This window comes from Dama dama, chromosome 33 (assembly GCF_033118175.1).
Source record: "Dama dama isolate Ldn47 chromosome 33, ASM3311817v1, whole genome shotgun sequence".
Lineage (NCBI taxonomy): Eukaryota > Metazoa > Chordata > Mammalia > Artiodactyla > Cervidae > Dama > Dama dama.
Window position 1 is genome coordinate 29,917,337 of NC_083713.1, and position 14,956 is coordinate 29,932,292.

At 38.9% G+C, this 14,956-nt stretch overlaps 1 protein-coding gene across 1 annotated transcript in view; it reads left to right on the forward strand.

Moving 5' to 3' along the window:
• LRP2 (LDL receptor related protein 2) overlaps positions 1-14,956 on the forward strand; it is a 158,611-nt gene that overhangs the window by 93,073 nt on the left and 50,582 nt on the right. The window contains 10 exon segments of the mRNA XM_061135388.1: positions 400-577; positions 2,663-2,876; positions 3,875-4,111; positions 6,473-6,661; positions 7,625-8,545; positions 8,679-8,844; positions 9,218-9,376; positions 10,458-10,744; positions 11,453-11,656; positions 12,228-12,467. Of these exon segments, the coding sequence (XP_060991371.1) occupies positions 400-577; positions 2,663-2,876; positions 3,875-4,111; positions 6,473-6,661; positions 7,625-8,545; positions 8,679-8,844; positions 9,218-9,376; positions 10,458-10,744; positions 11,453-11,656; positions 12,228-12,467 (2,795 nt within the window).

Genomic DNA, 14,956 nt, shown 5'->3' on the forward strand with positions numbered 1-14,956 from the left:
ACTTCCTGTGTGACCAAGCTAAAGGATTGTCCACCAGTGGAAAATGGTGTCCTGTGTCAGATTTCATTTTAAGTGGCCTCTCTCCCAATAATAACTGGGAAGTATACAACCCACTCCAGTGTTCTTGCCTGGAGAATCCCAGGGACGGGGGAGCCTGGTGGGCTGCCGTCTATGGGGTCGCACAGAGTCGGACATGACTGAAGCGACTTAGCAGCAGCATACAGACATTAGAGAATACTAGTTATGGACTTGTCCAAGCTGTATGTAACAGGATATTGACATTTCAGACTTCCTCCATTGAGTGGTGTCCATCCTGAGGACAAGAAAGACTTGTTTTTCATTTAAATACATACTAAAAACATATGTTTCACTAAACACCTTTGTTTTTCATGGTTGTAGGAAACTGTACTGGTCAGACCGAGGAACCAACAGTGGCATTCCTCCCAAGATTGCCAGCGCTAACATGGATGGCAAATCTCCAAGAACTCTCTTTACTGGGAGCCTTGAAAATGTGGCATTTATCACCCTTGATATTGAGGAGCAAAAACTCTACTGGGCAGTCAGCGGCACGGGAGTGGTATGTGCACACATTTCAGTCCCTTGGTCTTTGTTGCAGAACTTGTGTAGTTGACATCCATTGTTCTGAGTTGTCTGGCAGTGGTTCTCAAACAATCTCAGCCACTTTTGGGGTTTCCCAGGTGGCACTAGTTGTAAAGAACCCACTTACCAATGCAGGAGATGTGGAAGAGACGTGGGTTCAATCCCTGGGTTGGGAAGATCTAGAGCGGGGCATGGCAACCCACTCCAGTATTCTTGCCTGGAGAACCCCATGGACAGAGGAACCTGACGGGCTACAGTCCATAATGTCACGACTGAAGCGACTTGGCATGCACGCACATGCATCAGTGTTTTATTGCCCTTTCTCTCAATAACTTGAAGTCCAGTTGTTTATGGAATGTTATTTTTTCCCTTATTCTTTGTTCTTCAAGACAAATTCCATTTCTCCTTCCATATTTATCCTCTAAGAGCCCCTTCTTCCTAAACAGAAAGCTTCTGAGCTCAATAGGCATCTGCTCACAGATACCTATTATTTTCTGGTAGTTGTAATGTGTGAGAACTCCCTTTCTTGGTCATTTTAAACCTCAGGGTGAAGTTCATTATAATCTGCAATAAGAAATAGGAAGTATACAATTTCATTCATTCACAGAAATAACACTTGGTCTTTACTACTGTGCTTATACAGTCGATCTGGCACTAGGCACAAAGAAGGTACTCAGTAATAATTATTGATCAGCTACAGTATTGTTTTGGTTGTTGAATGTGTGCTAGTTGCTTCCTTGCTTTAGAGAACAGGAGTGATTTCACATCTGTTTATGACATTGACGCTCTTCAAAAAGTGGCCCGGTAGATTTGATTTTCAGTTCATGATAGCTTGACGAGGACTCATCTCACTCTTAATATGTGATTATAATGAAGCAATGGAGTGATGTGTGTGGAAAGCCCTTTACAGAAGTACTTGCCACATGCTGTGATTTCTGCATACAAGTTAGCGTGTCCCAGACCAGCCTACCCAGCAGCTCCCACTTCCTGTTTCCACATCTGCTCTGCTCTCTGCAATCTGTGAGCCAGTTGGTGGTGTGACTTACCTCCTTTCTCCTAGGCTAGAACCCTCATATTCCTCCTTCACTCTAATAAGCATGGCCTGTTTAATCATCACAAAAATCCCGGCAGTTTGTCCCTGAGCGTCTTCTCTCAGGTCCAGCCTTTTCTGCCACCTGCACCATTCCGAACCACTTCTCTTTAGCTATCTCACTAATGAAACTGCTTTCATGATGGAGGCATGTGGTCTTCATGAAACCACAAGGAACCCTGAGCCCTGGCCCAGATAAGTAGCTCCAGATTCCTGAGCCAAGTGTGGTCAGCTCATCTGGTCCCAGACACTCCCTCAGCAGCTTCCCACAGAGATTATCTCCTTTGTGCTGCACCCTTCTGGAATTTCTGTTGGTTTCCAGGACATAGCCTGCTCTTGTAACTGCTGGATTCCCTTGTCGAGAGAGGCAGGGAGCAACACCCATTTGTCTGTCTTGCCAGCAATCAGCTCAGATCCTGACACAGAGGAGGATCAAACCAGCTATATCTATATATTTTTTCTTCCAGAGCAGACTGCTTATCACTTCCTGTTAGGAACTTCGTTCTTGAGTTCTTCTCTAGTTCACCAGAGTCGTGTGAGGCTGACTTATTACTGTGCTGTGTTAATAGCACTGTCTTGCTGTCTTCTGTGAGTGTGTCGAGTACGTTTCCTATCTCCATTGCAGAAATGGTTGGTGAAGACATTAAACCCAGGGCCAGTTAGCACACAGTATCCTTGACCAGAATATCACATGCAGGGATTAGTTCCCTATTTTTCACCATGCCATCTGAGAAGGTTGACTGGCTTACTTGGACTTCAGCTTCATTATCAGTGAAATGGGCACAGTGACATTTGTCTGACCCACCACTTGATATAGGTGTGACTATCACATATAGTCAGAAATAGATATGAAACATCCCTGAAAGGATAGAATGCTATCTACGTGTGAAACATTATTAAGCTAATATTAGTTTTAAACATTTGCCTCATTTCACCATGAATCAGTCAATAGCAAAAATTCTAACCTTTCAGATTGAAAGAGGAAATGTGGATGGAACAAATCGAATGATCCTGGTAAACCATCTTTCCTACCCCTGGGGACTTGCTGTCTATGGCCCCTTCCTTTATTACTCCGATGAAGAATATGAGGTCATTGAAAGAGTTGACAAGGCTACGGGGGCCAACAAAATAGTCTTGAGAAATAATCTCCCAGATCTCAGAGGCCTTAAAATTTACCAAAGACGTGGTGAGTATTTGTCACTGAAACATACATTCATGTGTGTTCGATGAATATATCTATGCACTTACATGTCTGCATACAACCCCGCCACACATACAAACCTGTGTACATACAGAAATAGAAATTATTCCAAAATATTTAAAATATATTAAGCATGGCTAAGTGTCAAAGACTAATCTGGCATCTGAAAGGCCAGATTCACTTCAGAGTAAACTTTCTCCCATTCATTCCCCATCACTTTTTACTTTGCTCTCGTTTTATTGCCCTCCCTGACATAATTATGTATGTGTTTATTGTCTGCGTTCTTCATTAGTATGTAACCTTTATGAGGACAGGAATTCTGTCTGTCTTGCTTCTCGCTCTCTACCCAGTAACTAGAATAGTTACTGGCGCATTGGAGGTTGGATGCCTACTGGAAAAGTAGATAACACAATAGAATTTTTTTAATCTTAAAAGGAGTACTCTTAGGTGTGCTTTTTTGAGATAGTGTAACTTTTGATTTGCCCCTTTAAGTTAGTATTATGATCTAGAGATAATTTCTTTATTTTGAAATATCTAGCCTGAGATTATCAAGTAATTTGTTTGTTGTCCTATAACCTAGGTGTGTCACTTGATATTATTTTATTGTGTATTCGAAACAACTTCAAGTATTCTTATTTAATACATATTAAATCAAATATCCATCACATGTTTGATTGTATAATTAAAATACAGAATTTTAAATGGCAGTACATAGGTTATTCCTCTAACTCTTGAATGATTGGTGGAAGAAGAACAACTGGTGCTCCGTTCTCTACTATGATAAAACATAAACTGTTACATGGTTGTGGTCCTGTTTTAAACCTCTGTGTGTTAGTTCTATAAGCAGTAGGCTCTCCAATATTGTTTTTAGGTTAACTCAGATTCCATATTTTGTTACTGACTTTTATAATGATCCCCAAATTTGACACTGAGTGGCAAATAGATGGGGTGAAAAGTTACAAACTAACTGTGATTTCATTTAGGCTCCGAATCCTCAAACGGCTGCAGCAACAACATGAATGTCTGTCAGCAAATCTGCCTGCCTGTACCAGGAAGACTGTTCTCTTGTGCCTGTGCCACCGGATTTAAACTCAATCCTGACAATCGGACCTGCTCTCCATATAATTCTTTCATTGTTGTTTCCTCGCTGTGGACAATCAGGGGCTTTAGCTTGCAACTGTCAGATCATTCAGAAGCCATGGTGCCAGTGGCAGGCCCGGGTATGTTCCTCCAATACAAGTAACACTTGACTCCATCTGATGCCATGTTGAAGTCCTTGGTGCCCTATAGCATTTCTCCATGTTTGGATTCAGCACATGACCCAGATAATCACGATGGTGTGATCACTCACCTAGAGCCAGACATCCTGGAGTGTGAAGTCAAGTGGGCCTTAGAAAGCATCACTACGAACAAAGCTAGTGGACGTGATGGAATTCCAGTTGAGCTACTTCAAATCCTGAAAGGAAGCATGTTGATTCTGCTTGATAACCATATTCACATGTGCTCATGGTTGATCTCTGCTTTCCTATGTCTAAAAAGTCATCTAAGTCACCATCTTGTAAATATATTACGCAGTCAACAAGTTTTTCATCCAGCTTTGCATTTTGAAAAATATCAAATGCAGAAAAGTTGAAAAGTGTAGGGAACACCCTTATGCTTGCTAGATTCAACCATCATTAACATTTTGCCACAATTGGTACTTAAGTTTGATCACCTGGTAATGGTGATCACCATGAAATCTCTGCCTTTTTGCCCCTCTACAATTTAGATGAAATTTTTGGGGTTACACTTTGATACCCTATGAATATCTTTTCCCCCAAGCATCTTTTATTCGTTGGTTTTTTTAAAATATAAATTTATTTATTTTAATTGGAAGTTAATTACTTTACAATATTGTATTGGTTTTGCCATACACTGACATGAATCAGCCATGGGTGTCCATGTGTTCCCATCCTGAACCCCCTCCCACCTCCCTCCCCATCCCATCCCTCTGGGTCATCCCAGTGCACCAGCCCCGAGCACCCTGTCTCATGCATCGAACCTGGACTGGAGATTCATTTAACATATGATAATATACGTATTTCAATGCCATTCTCCCAAATCATCCCACCCTCGCCCTCTCCCACAGAGTCCAAAAGACTGTCCTGTACATCTGTGTCTCTTTTGCTGTCTTGCATACAGGGTTATCATTACCATTTTTCTAAATTCCATATATGTGCGTTATTATACTGTATTGGTGTTTTTCTTTCTGGCTTACTTCACTCTGTATAATAGGCTCCAGTTTCATCCACCTCATTAGAACTGATTCAAGTGAATTCTTTTAATGGTTGAATAATACTCCATGGTGTATATGTACCACAGCTTTTTTTATCCATTCGTCTGCTTATGGACATCTAGGCTGCTTCCATGTCCTGGCTATTATAAACAGTGCTGTGATGAACATTGGGGTACCTGTGTCTCTTTCAATTCTTGTTTCCTCGGTGTGTATGCCCAGCAGTGGGATTGCTGGGCCATATGGCAGTTCTATTTCCAGTTGTTTAAGGGATCTCCACACTGTTCTCCATAGTGGCTGTACTAGTTTGCATTCCCACCAACAGTGTAAGAGGGTTCCCTTTTCTCCACACCCTCTCCAGCATTTATTGTTTGTAGACTTTTGGATAGCGGCTATTCTGACTGGAGTGAAATGGTACCTCATTGTGGTTTTGATTTGCATTTCTCTGATAATGAGTGATGTATTGAGCATCTTTTCATGTGTTTGTTAGCCATCTGTATGTCTTTGGAGAAATGTCTGTTTAGTTCTTTGGCCCATTTTTTGATTGGGTCTTTTATTTTTCTGGAATTGAGCTGCAGGAGTTGCTTGTATATTTTTGAGATTAATTCTTTGTCAGTTGCTTCATTTGCTATTATTTTCTCCCATTCGGAAGGCTGTCTTTTCATCTTGCTTATAGTTTTCTTTGTTGTGTGGAAGCTTTTAATTTTAATTAGGTCCCATTTGTTCATTTTTGCTTTTATTTCATTGGTTTTTATCTTTGTCTGAAATGATGATTTAATTGGGAATTGCAAAATGGTTCTTTTTCTTGTTTTATCATTCCTTCTACGTTCATTCTTCTCTCCTTTTTATTATCACATACACTCAAGTTTTTATTTCTTTAATTCAGTGTAGAATCATTTAGCATAATTGTTCTTTTGATGCTCCTATCGATCCGTTTTGTCTGGGGAGAACCTCTCCTATTGCTGTCTGTATTCTTTCGACATGATTCCATTAGTGTTTGAATGCTTCCTTGCTTCTTGGTCTAATAAATATGTTCCAGGCTTACCTTGTACCTTCCCTTCCCAAACCTATGCTTAACCATTTCTCCCAGAAGCCAGTACTGTTTATTGTGGGAAGTGGCTTTTAGAAACTAAGATTTGGGGGTAGTTGTGCTCATTGCAACTGGGAAATAAATAGTTTTATTTCATAATGGGGGCATGGTTTGAGCCAAGGGGATTTGGAATGAGGGTTAGAGAGGAAGGGCAGACATTTTAAAAAGTTCTAGTTCAAGCTAGAGCATGGTTTAATGATCTTTTCTTTACTGTTCCAGGACGAAATGCGCTGCATGTGGATGTGGATGTGTCTTCCGGCTTTATTTATTGGTGTGATTTTAACATCTCTGTGGCATCTAATAATGCAATCCGTAGAATCAAACCAGATGGGTCTAATTTTACAAACATCGTTACAGATGGGATAGGAGTAAATGGAGTCCGGGGTATTGCGGTGGATTGGGTAGCAGGTGGGTAAGCTATATAGTGATTTTATTGAAAAGCTTTTTGTGTTTGCATTTCTGTCATCTTATTTATACTATAAAGTTTAACATACATGTGGCAGATCTATTTTCCTAGATGTTTATTGAGATTATTTAAGATAAGTTGAATTGAGTTTTTAGAATAAACGTAACAGCTTTGTGTCTGTTAGTGACAAAGTGTTTCAGTTGACAGATTCATTATAGATGATCTCATTATAGATTATTTACTGAGTCGTTGGCAAAATGGAAAGAAATATTTAATTATGTGGACTTATTTCACCCTTAAAGGAACATCTAATTTCTAAATTAGAAATATCTAAATTTTCAAAGAGAAAGGAATATCAAAATATAATATAAACCAAAAAATGACAATCATTTATTTTAAAGCTGAGCAATTTTAGTTGCTGAATTCTTAATTGCTTCCTCATGTTATTTATGAAACCTCTTTGATTATTAGGTACTTTGTTGTAGTTAATTGAAATTCCTGACCCAACATTATATTAACTTTTCTATACTGATTTGTATACTTAGTTTTGAATTACCATCCAGTTTTTAATGATACATTGAAAAACAACTATCAACAGTCTATGGCCTATAGGCCAGATGTAGCCCGTGCTAAGTAAAGTTTTGTTGGAACACAGCTATGCCGATTCATTTATGTACTGTAAACTATCTTCCCACCATACTTTTTTGCTCTAGCATTTACTTTGTTCTGTAATGCCCAAATTTTGGTGACTTTAGAAGGTCCATGGGATGAAAACATCTACACTAGTTAGAAACAATCTATTTAGTTCCTAAGAGTAAATATTTATTTTTCTAAGCCTAAACTGAGATATTTATTTATCCTCCTGGGAAAGACAACATATACTGGCTCAAACCTCTATCTTACAAGAGCTATCTTCTTTTTTCTTGGTTTGCCATTAATCAGCATGCTCTTTCATTTTCTTGCAGGAAATCTTTATTTTACCAATGCTTTTAGATCTGAAACACTGATAGAAGTTCTAAGGATCAACACTACCCACCGCCACATTCTCCTTAAAACCACAGTGGATATGCCCAGAGACATTATTGTGGACCCCAAGAATCGATACCTCTTCTGGTCTGACTATGGGCAGAACCCAAAGATTGAACGGTCTTTTCTTGACTGTACCAATCGAACTGTGCTTGTATCAGATATCACTGCCACACCACGCGGCTTGGCATTGGATCATAGCAGTAACTACGTTTATTGGGTTGATGACGCTGTAGATTTAATTGCAAGGATCAGCATTGAGGGAGGGGACTCTGAAGTGATTCGTTTCGGCAGTCGTTACCCAGCTCCTTATGCCATCACTGTGTTTGGAAATTCTATCATATGGGTAGACAGGAATTTAAAGAAAATCCTCCAAGCCAGCAAGGAACCAAATAGAGCAGATCGACCAACAGTGATAAGGGACAATATTGATTGGCTAAGAGATGTGACCATCTTTGACCAGAGTGTCCAGCCTCGGTCACCAGCAGAGCTCAACAACAACCCTTGCTTGGAAAATAATGGAGGATGTACCCATTTCTGCTTTGCTCTGCCTAAATCACAAACCCCTAAATGTGACTGTGCCTTTGGGACCCTGCAAGCTGATGGCAAGAGCTGTGCCATTTCATCAGAAAATTTCCTCATCTTTGCCTTGGATAATTCCTTGAGGAGCTTACGTTTTGACCCCAAAGACTATAGCCAACCTTTCCCAGCAATAAGTGTGGAAAAAATGGCTGTGGCCCTAGACTATGACAGCATAGATAACAGAATCTACTTCACACAACTTTTGTCATCTGGAAAAGGCCAGATTTCCTATGTCAACCTGAATTCAAGGGGCAGTCCTCCCACTGTTGTTGTTTCAGGTAAGTGTACTTTAAGTATAGCTTATCTTGGAAGGAGACGCAGTGGGATCAACACACATGGATGACCCAGGGATTCTAAAATGTTTATTGAGATTCTAACTTCTTTTTGTGTGTTTGTTGGTTTTATGTCCAGGCATAGGGAGTCCTGAGGGCATTGCCTTTGACTGGATCAATAGAAGAATTTATTACAGTGACTACACCAATCAGATGATTAAGTCCATTGCCACGGATGGGTCTAGACACACTACGATAGCCGAAGTTCCAAAGCCAAGAGGAATTGTGTTAGATCCTTGCCAAGGGTGTGTCATGATTGCTTATTTCTAGAGGCAGCAGGGTCTGAAATTATGTTATGTTAATAGAGAGCCAGTGTTTCGTGCACTTGTAATACTGTAGCTACAGATTAAGGGATGAAAGAGCATGAGTGACCTTCCTTGGGAAGGAACTCCGGTTGGTGCTCCTAGGAAGTTTGGCCGCATACTAGGGAATTGATGCTCTGACTCAGTAAATCCCTATTGGACAAGTTGTATGGGTGGGAATGGAGTAAGCTTCCATTTGCTCTATTGGTGTCAAATACAACTGTCATATTTGCAGTTAAAGAATGCTGCTGTCTTTCTTAAGTAAAAAGAAGTGTGAGTTCCTTGTGGTGAATTATGTCTCCTTTTGGGTCACTAGGTACATGTATTGGACCGACTGGGGTACTAATGCCAAAATTGAGACTGCCACAATGGGTGGATACTCCCGGAGAAGCTTGGTGGACAGTGACCTGGTCTGGCCCAACGGGCTCACTCTGGACTATGAACAAAACCTTCTCTACTGGGCAGATGCTAATCTGTACGTGTCTTTGGTTATTCTTGTGGGTATTGATGAGATTTCTTCCTCCCTGTTCAAAAGAAGAGGGATATGCATAATGTGGTGAAATATTGGTGAATATACCTGTGAAAATTGATCTATATCATGAGATTGAGTAATTGTAAACTGAAAGACATCTAAAGATGCGTTACTAGACAAGTTAATTTCAACTATGGTTATAAATATAATCATTCAGTTTATAATCATGTAACTACCTCAAAATATGAATGACTTTAAACGTACACTGATAGTAAAATTTCTCAGGGTTTTAGCTTTCAGTGTCTTGTAAAAGCATTTTCTTTCAGTCTTTGTCTTTTGATCATCTTCTCAAAAAAAATTATTTCTTGTGCCAGCTTCTTCTCAGTCCATTTCATAATATTTTCTTTATAAACTTCTGTCAGCTCTAATTTTTGCATGTAACTCTCCAGTCACTTCTGAAATTACACATATTCCCATCATCCTAATGATTGAAGATATGAGATGATTTTGTTTAATATGACTGGTATCTGTATGTTAGGAATGTTAAACTTTCCTTGCTATTTTCTTATGATTTTGGTCTCATGATGCTAAGCACCTAACAACTTTATCTTTATTTTCTCACTTGAAATAAAGCAGTGATATTTTGTGTCTCAGTTAGGAAGATATCTCAAAGTCAATGACAAATGGAAAAACTCATTAAGCGGGTGGGAAGGGAAAAGTAATTCACATTTTATTGAGTGACTACTATGTGCCAGACACCAAGACAGGTATTATTTTCAAGCAAGAGGTGTATTATTTCACAATACTCCCCTCTTTTCATTTCTTTCCCCTGTTTCCTTTAGTAGGATTACTTGTGGGTTATATTAATATTTGGAAATCATTTATATAGGCCATTGTTTAATAAGCAGATGAAGTTCTCCCATTACCAGGAGAAACATTTCTTGCTGCCATATGCTCCACTTGAAAAGAAAGTTGGGGGCTTGTGTAAAAGTCATGATTGTACTGAGGCATTAGGTGCCAGTTGAGGACTTTAATCCTTCTGGATTCTAGTATTTTCTTTTTTCTTTTTCCATCTTCATTTTAGGGAGAAGATTGAGCGCTTCGATCTACAGCGCTATCTGCGGGAGGTCATTGTCAGCAGAGCCAATAGTCCTTTTGGCTTAGCTGTTTATGGCCAGTATGTTTACTGGACTGACTTGCTCACTCAGAAAATTTATCGAGCTAACAAAGTTGATGGGTCAGGTCAGACTGCAGTGACCACGACCCTTCCCTTTCGGCCTAAGGGTATCTGTGCTGTTGTGAAGGACCAACAACAGTGTGACAATCCTTGCGATCGGTTTAATGGGGGCTGCAGCCATATTTGTGCACCAGGTAAGGCACTGGGCACGAAGATGAATCATGGAAAGTGATAATAATGATGACCACTAGTAGGGAAGGCTGAGAGAATATTCAGCTCCAGCACAAGCAAAGATTCTCTCTGTTTTCAGAGTAATTTCTAAAATAGATTTCAGGGTTTGTCTGTTGAGAAGAAGACTGAAAGGTTTTTTTTTTCTTTCCTATTCCATACGGAGCCTTCTTACAAAGACATTTTTAATTCAAGCTTGATGGAGGTAGAAAGAAATATGCAGGTTTGGCTGCTGCACATCATGTCTTGAATAGAAATTTCATCAATGAACTAATGTTCCTCATTAAAGGATTTAATACTTTCACTTAGGAGGTACTGTTTATAGTTGAATAAACGGAGTGTGCTTCAGAAGTGTGTTTTATAGAGAACAATAAATTAATAAGAGGATGTGCCTTTTGAGACTATTGCTGTGCAGATTTTGCTGAGAAGGTAGAATCATTGCTAATGTTTCAATGAAGATAAGAAATAGTGGTTTAAAGATTAGAGTGAATTAACCACACTTATTAGAAATTGGTGGTTGTTCGTATTGATGAAAACATAACTTAAAGCAGAGTTTCCATTTCTTAGAGCGTGTTTAATAATATAGAAGCTGTTGCCAGTGCTCTTCAGGGGGAGAAAATATCAATGTTTGCTACAGAAATCTTTTGCTTTTTTCTGGGCTTACCTTTCTTCAGGTCCAAATGGTGCTGAGTGCCAGTGTCCACATGAGGGCCACTGGTATCTGGCCAACAACAATAAGTACTGTATCCCGGATAATGGTACCCGGTGCGACAGTTCCAAGTTCACCTGCCTTAGTGGGAAGTGCATCCCTGACCAGTTGAAATGTAATGGCATTGACGACTGTGGTGACAGCAGTGATGAGCTGGAAACTCTCTGTGGTGAGCTGAACTCTTGGAACTTTCGAAGTTCACGATGTACCTAGTGTTTGGTCCTTTTACAAGCAAAGAACATGTAGCCTGAGAATCTAGACTGCACTTTGCTTAAATCATGCAACAGCTAATATATGTGCTGTGAAGTAGTCTTCGATGCTTTATTAGGAAGCACCTCTGAAGTGCACCTAAGAAAGAGCAGAGATGCTGCATGCCATTTATAGTCTGGGGAGCTCTGGGAAAATTACTTAACCTCTCTGAGCCTCAGTCCCCTGAAAGCATTGTGTTTGCATGCTTTAATGAAACTGAGATATAAATTGAGGTGGTAGAGGAATGGAGTGACTTTGCCATTTGTGTCAAATACTCCATTTGCTTAAAAAAAAGTATACAACGTATTTGCTTAATTTAACTAATTTAAAGTTTGGGCTCATTTTGCATGCAGTACGTTTTGCAGCTTTTGCCTTGGAAGGTAAACCCAAAGTATCTTATTTTACTTGATTGTATCTTTTTAGAAAAACGGGATGATGCTTTAATCCGCGAGCTTCTTCAATGTTTTTTCAATATTTTTTCCCCTCCTCAGCATTTCACACCTGCCCTTCGACAAGCTTCACCTGCGCCAATGGTCGATGTGTCCCGTACAGTTACCGCTGTGACCACTACAATGACTGTGGTGATAACAGTGATGAGACAAGGTGCCATTTCAGGGCTTGTAACAGAACAGAATTCACTTGCAAAAATGCAAGGTGCATCTCCTCTGCATTAGTCTGCGATGGGACAGACGACTGCCATGACAACAATGCTTCAGATGAGAAAAACTGCCGTAAGTTCATCTTAAGTTCTTAATGGGCTTTGGAGCCTTGAACTCTCAGAGCCTGGGAGATGTAAAGACGATGCATTTCTGAGAAAAGACCGACAATATTCATCTAAAACATACATTTCATTTTACACGTCTACTAGTGATTTTTAAAAATAATTCTACCTAATATTTGATTTATTCACACAATCTTTGACTGCTTTCACCTTCAATATTTTATCTTTGGTTTGTGTTTCTGATTATTGTAAAGCTTTACCAATGACCACGGACAAAATTAATTGATTAGTGTGTGTGGTTAATGTTTGCTATGCACAAAGTTACATAGTACAGTGTTGACTGAAATGATTTGGTAAATTGCTTTTTAGTGAACTGGTTTTCCCAAATTTCTGGAACTTACAGTTTAGCATCTTGAGAAAACAGTAGCACAGAGTATGAGCAAAAATGCTTTTTTAGTTTGGATGTATCTACATGCTCTGCTCTGTTTGTATGCAGTTACACACAATATTTATTTGGGTGTGTCAGTATTATTGCCTGGATAATCCTATGGACAGAGGAGCCTGGTGGGCTACAGTCCATGGGGTCACAAAGATCCAGACATGACTGGATGACATCCAGAGCATGCATGACATCCAGAGCATGCACCCATGCTTTTTTGTTGTTTTTTTTAACAAGTGGTCAATATGTTTTATCCATGTCCTCCAACTTTTTTCCTGAGTATTTTAAAGCAACTTCCAGAAACACATGTCCCTGATAAAGACATTTGTTTTCAAATTTAAAAAATGTTTTAAAATTTTTAATTGGAGGATAATCTGCTTTACCATGTTATGCTGGTTTCTGCCATACAACAAGCGAATCAGCCATAAGTACACATATACCGCCTCCTTCCTGAGCCTCCCTCCCATCCCACCTCATCTCACCCCTCTCGGTCTTCACAGAGTACCAGGCTGAGCTCCCACTAGTTATCTGTTTTATACATGGTAATATATATTTTGAAAAACAACTACTATTCTAGCATTATGCTCAACAAAATCAATAGTACTTACTTAATGTCCTCTAGTACTAAGTCCATATTCAAATTTTATCACTTTGCCCCAAAATGTAAACAGTTCATCTGCTCACATCAGGATTCAAAGTCTACCTATTGATTTAGGTTGGAATTGAGACCTTTGGTTACATTAGACTTAGTTCTTTGGGCAAGAACACTTCATAGGTGGAGCTGTCTATTTCTTGTTGTATCACATCATGAAGCACGTAATGCTTGATTATTCCACTTTAAGTGAGGATGATATTAATTTAGAAGTCAGTTTGAATCTTCCCTTTAGGAAGTTCCCATCAATCTTTCACCCAGTGGTTTTTAACCATGGATGGTTGTTCCATGAATTTATTATTACTTTAAGGGTTATAAATCAGGTATTTAAAAATTTTACTATTCCATCCACATTTATTAGCTCAAGTTCTCTAAAGAAGAAATTATCAGCTATTTTGTTACTCTGAAATACAATTCTGCAGAGTAAATGTTGGTTCTTTCTTTCCCTTTTCAATTTTCAGAGAAGTAAGTTGGTGACCAATGAGCATTAAGTTTTTGCTTTGTTTTGTTTTTACTATTGTAGTAAACTCATGGATTTTTACATATTTGAGTTTTAATGAGATGAAGTAATTTACTGCGTTTGGTGCTTAATTGTCCTATTTTTGGCAGTGGGAATCCTGCTAAGTTGGGTCCTTTTTTATTTTGACTTGATCCCATTCAGTCTTCCATAGTGCATTTCAGACTTGTGCATTTCTTATCTCAGACCTGGAATTGGTCTGATTCCTTTTGAGTGTGATATTTGAAAATTACTGGGACTTCCCTGGCAGTCCAGTGGTTAAGACTTCCAACACAGAGGGTATGGATTCCATCTCTAGTTGGGGAACAAAGATCCCACATACCTCATGACAAAAAGACCAACACATAAAACAGAAGCAATATTGTAATTTAATGGACTTTTTAAAAGATTAAAATTACCACAGTGTTGGGTTACCTATTCCTATTTGGCTTTTATTGCTTCTAGGCCTCTTTAGTGGACAGAACTAGAAAATACAATTCTAAAGGGAAGAAAATGATATTGGTATTTTCCATTTTAACTTAAGATAAACTGGTTTTTACCTTTTAGATTTTATAATCACATCTCTTACACTTAAAATCTTAGTTTGTAATAGGTGATATAGTCACTTATTTGCTTTATTTTATAATACGTTCAAAGTAACCATACAAATGTAATCAAACATTTTATGTCCTTTTTGTTCTTAGATTATTTCCCACTAGAAATATGCAGTCATTTGTTACTGTTTCCAAATTTTGGAAATTGCTTTTCTTTATCCATTTTTATTTCATTGTGTTCATTTATAGAAAATAATGTACATGGATTCATAGTCATGTAAAAATTGTATGACAAGGGCACTCACAGATGTCCTTCATGCTTGTCCTCTCCACTCTGCTCCCTCCATACTGTTCTTAA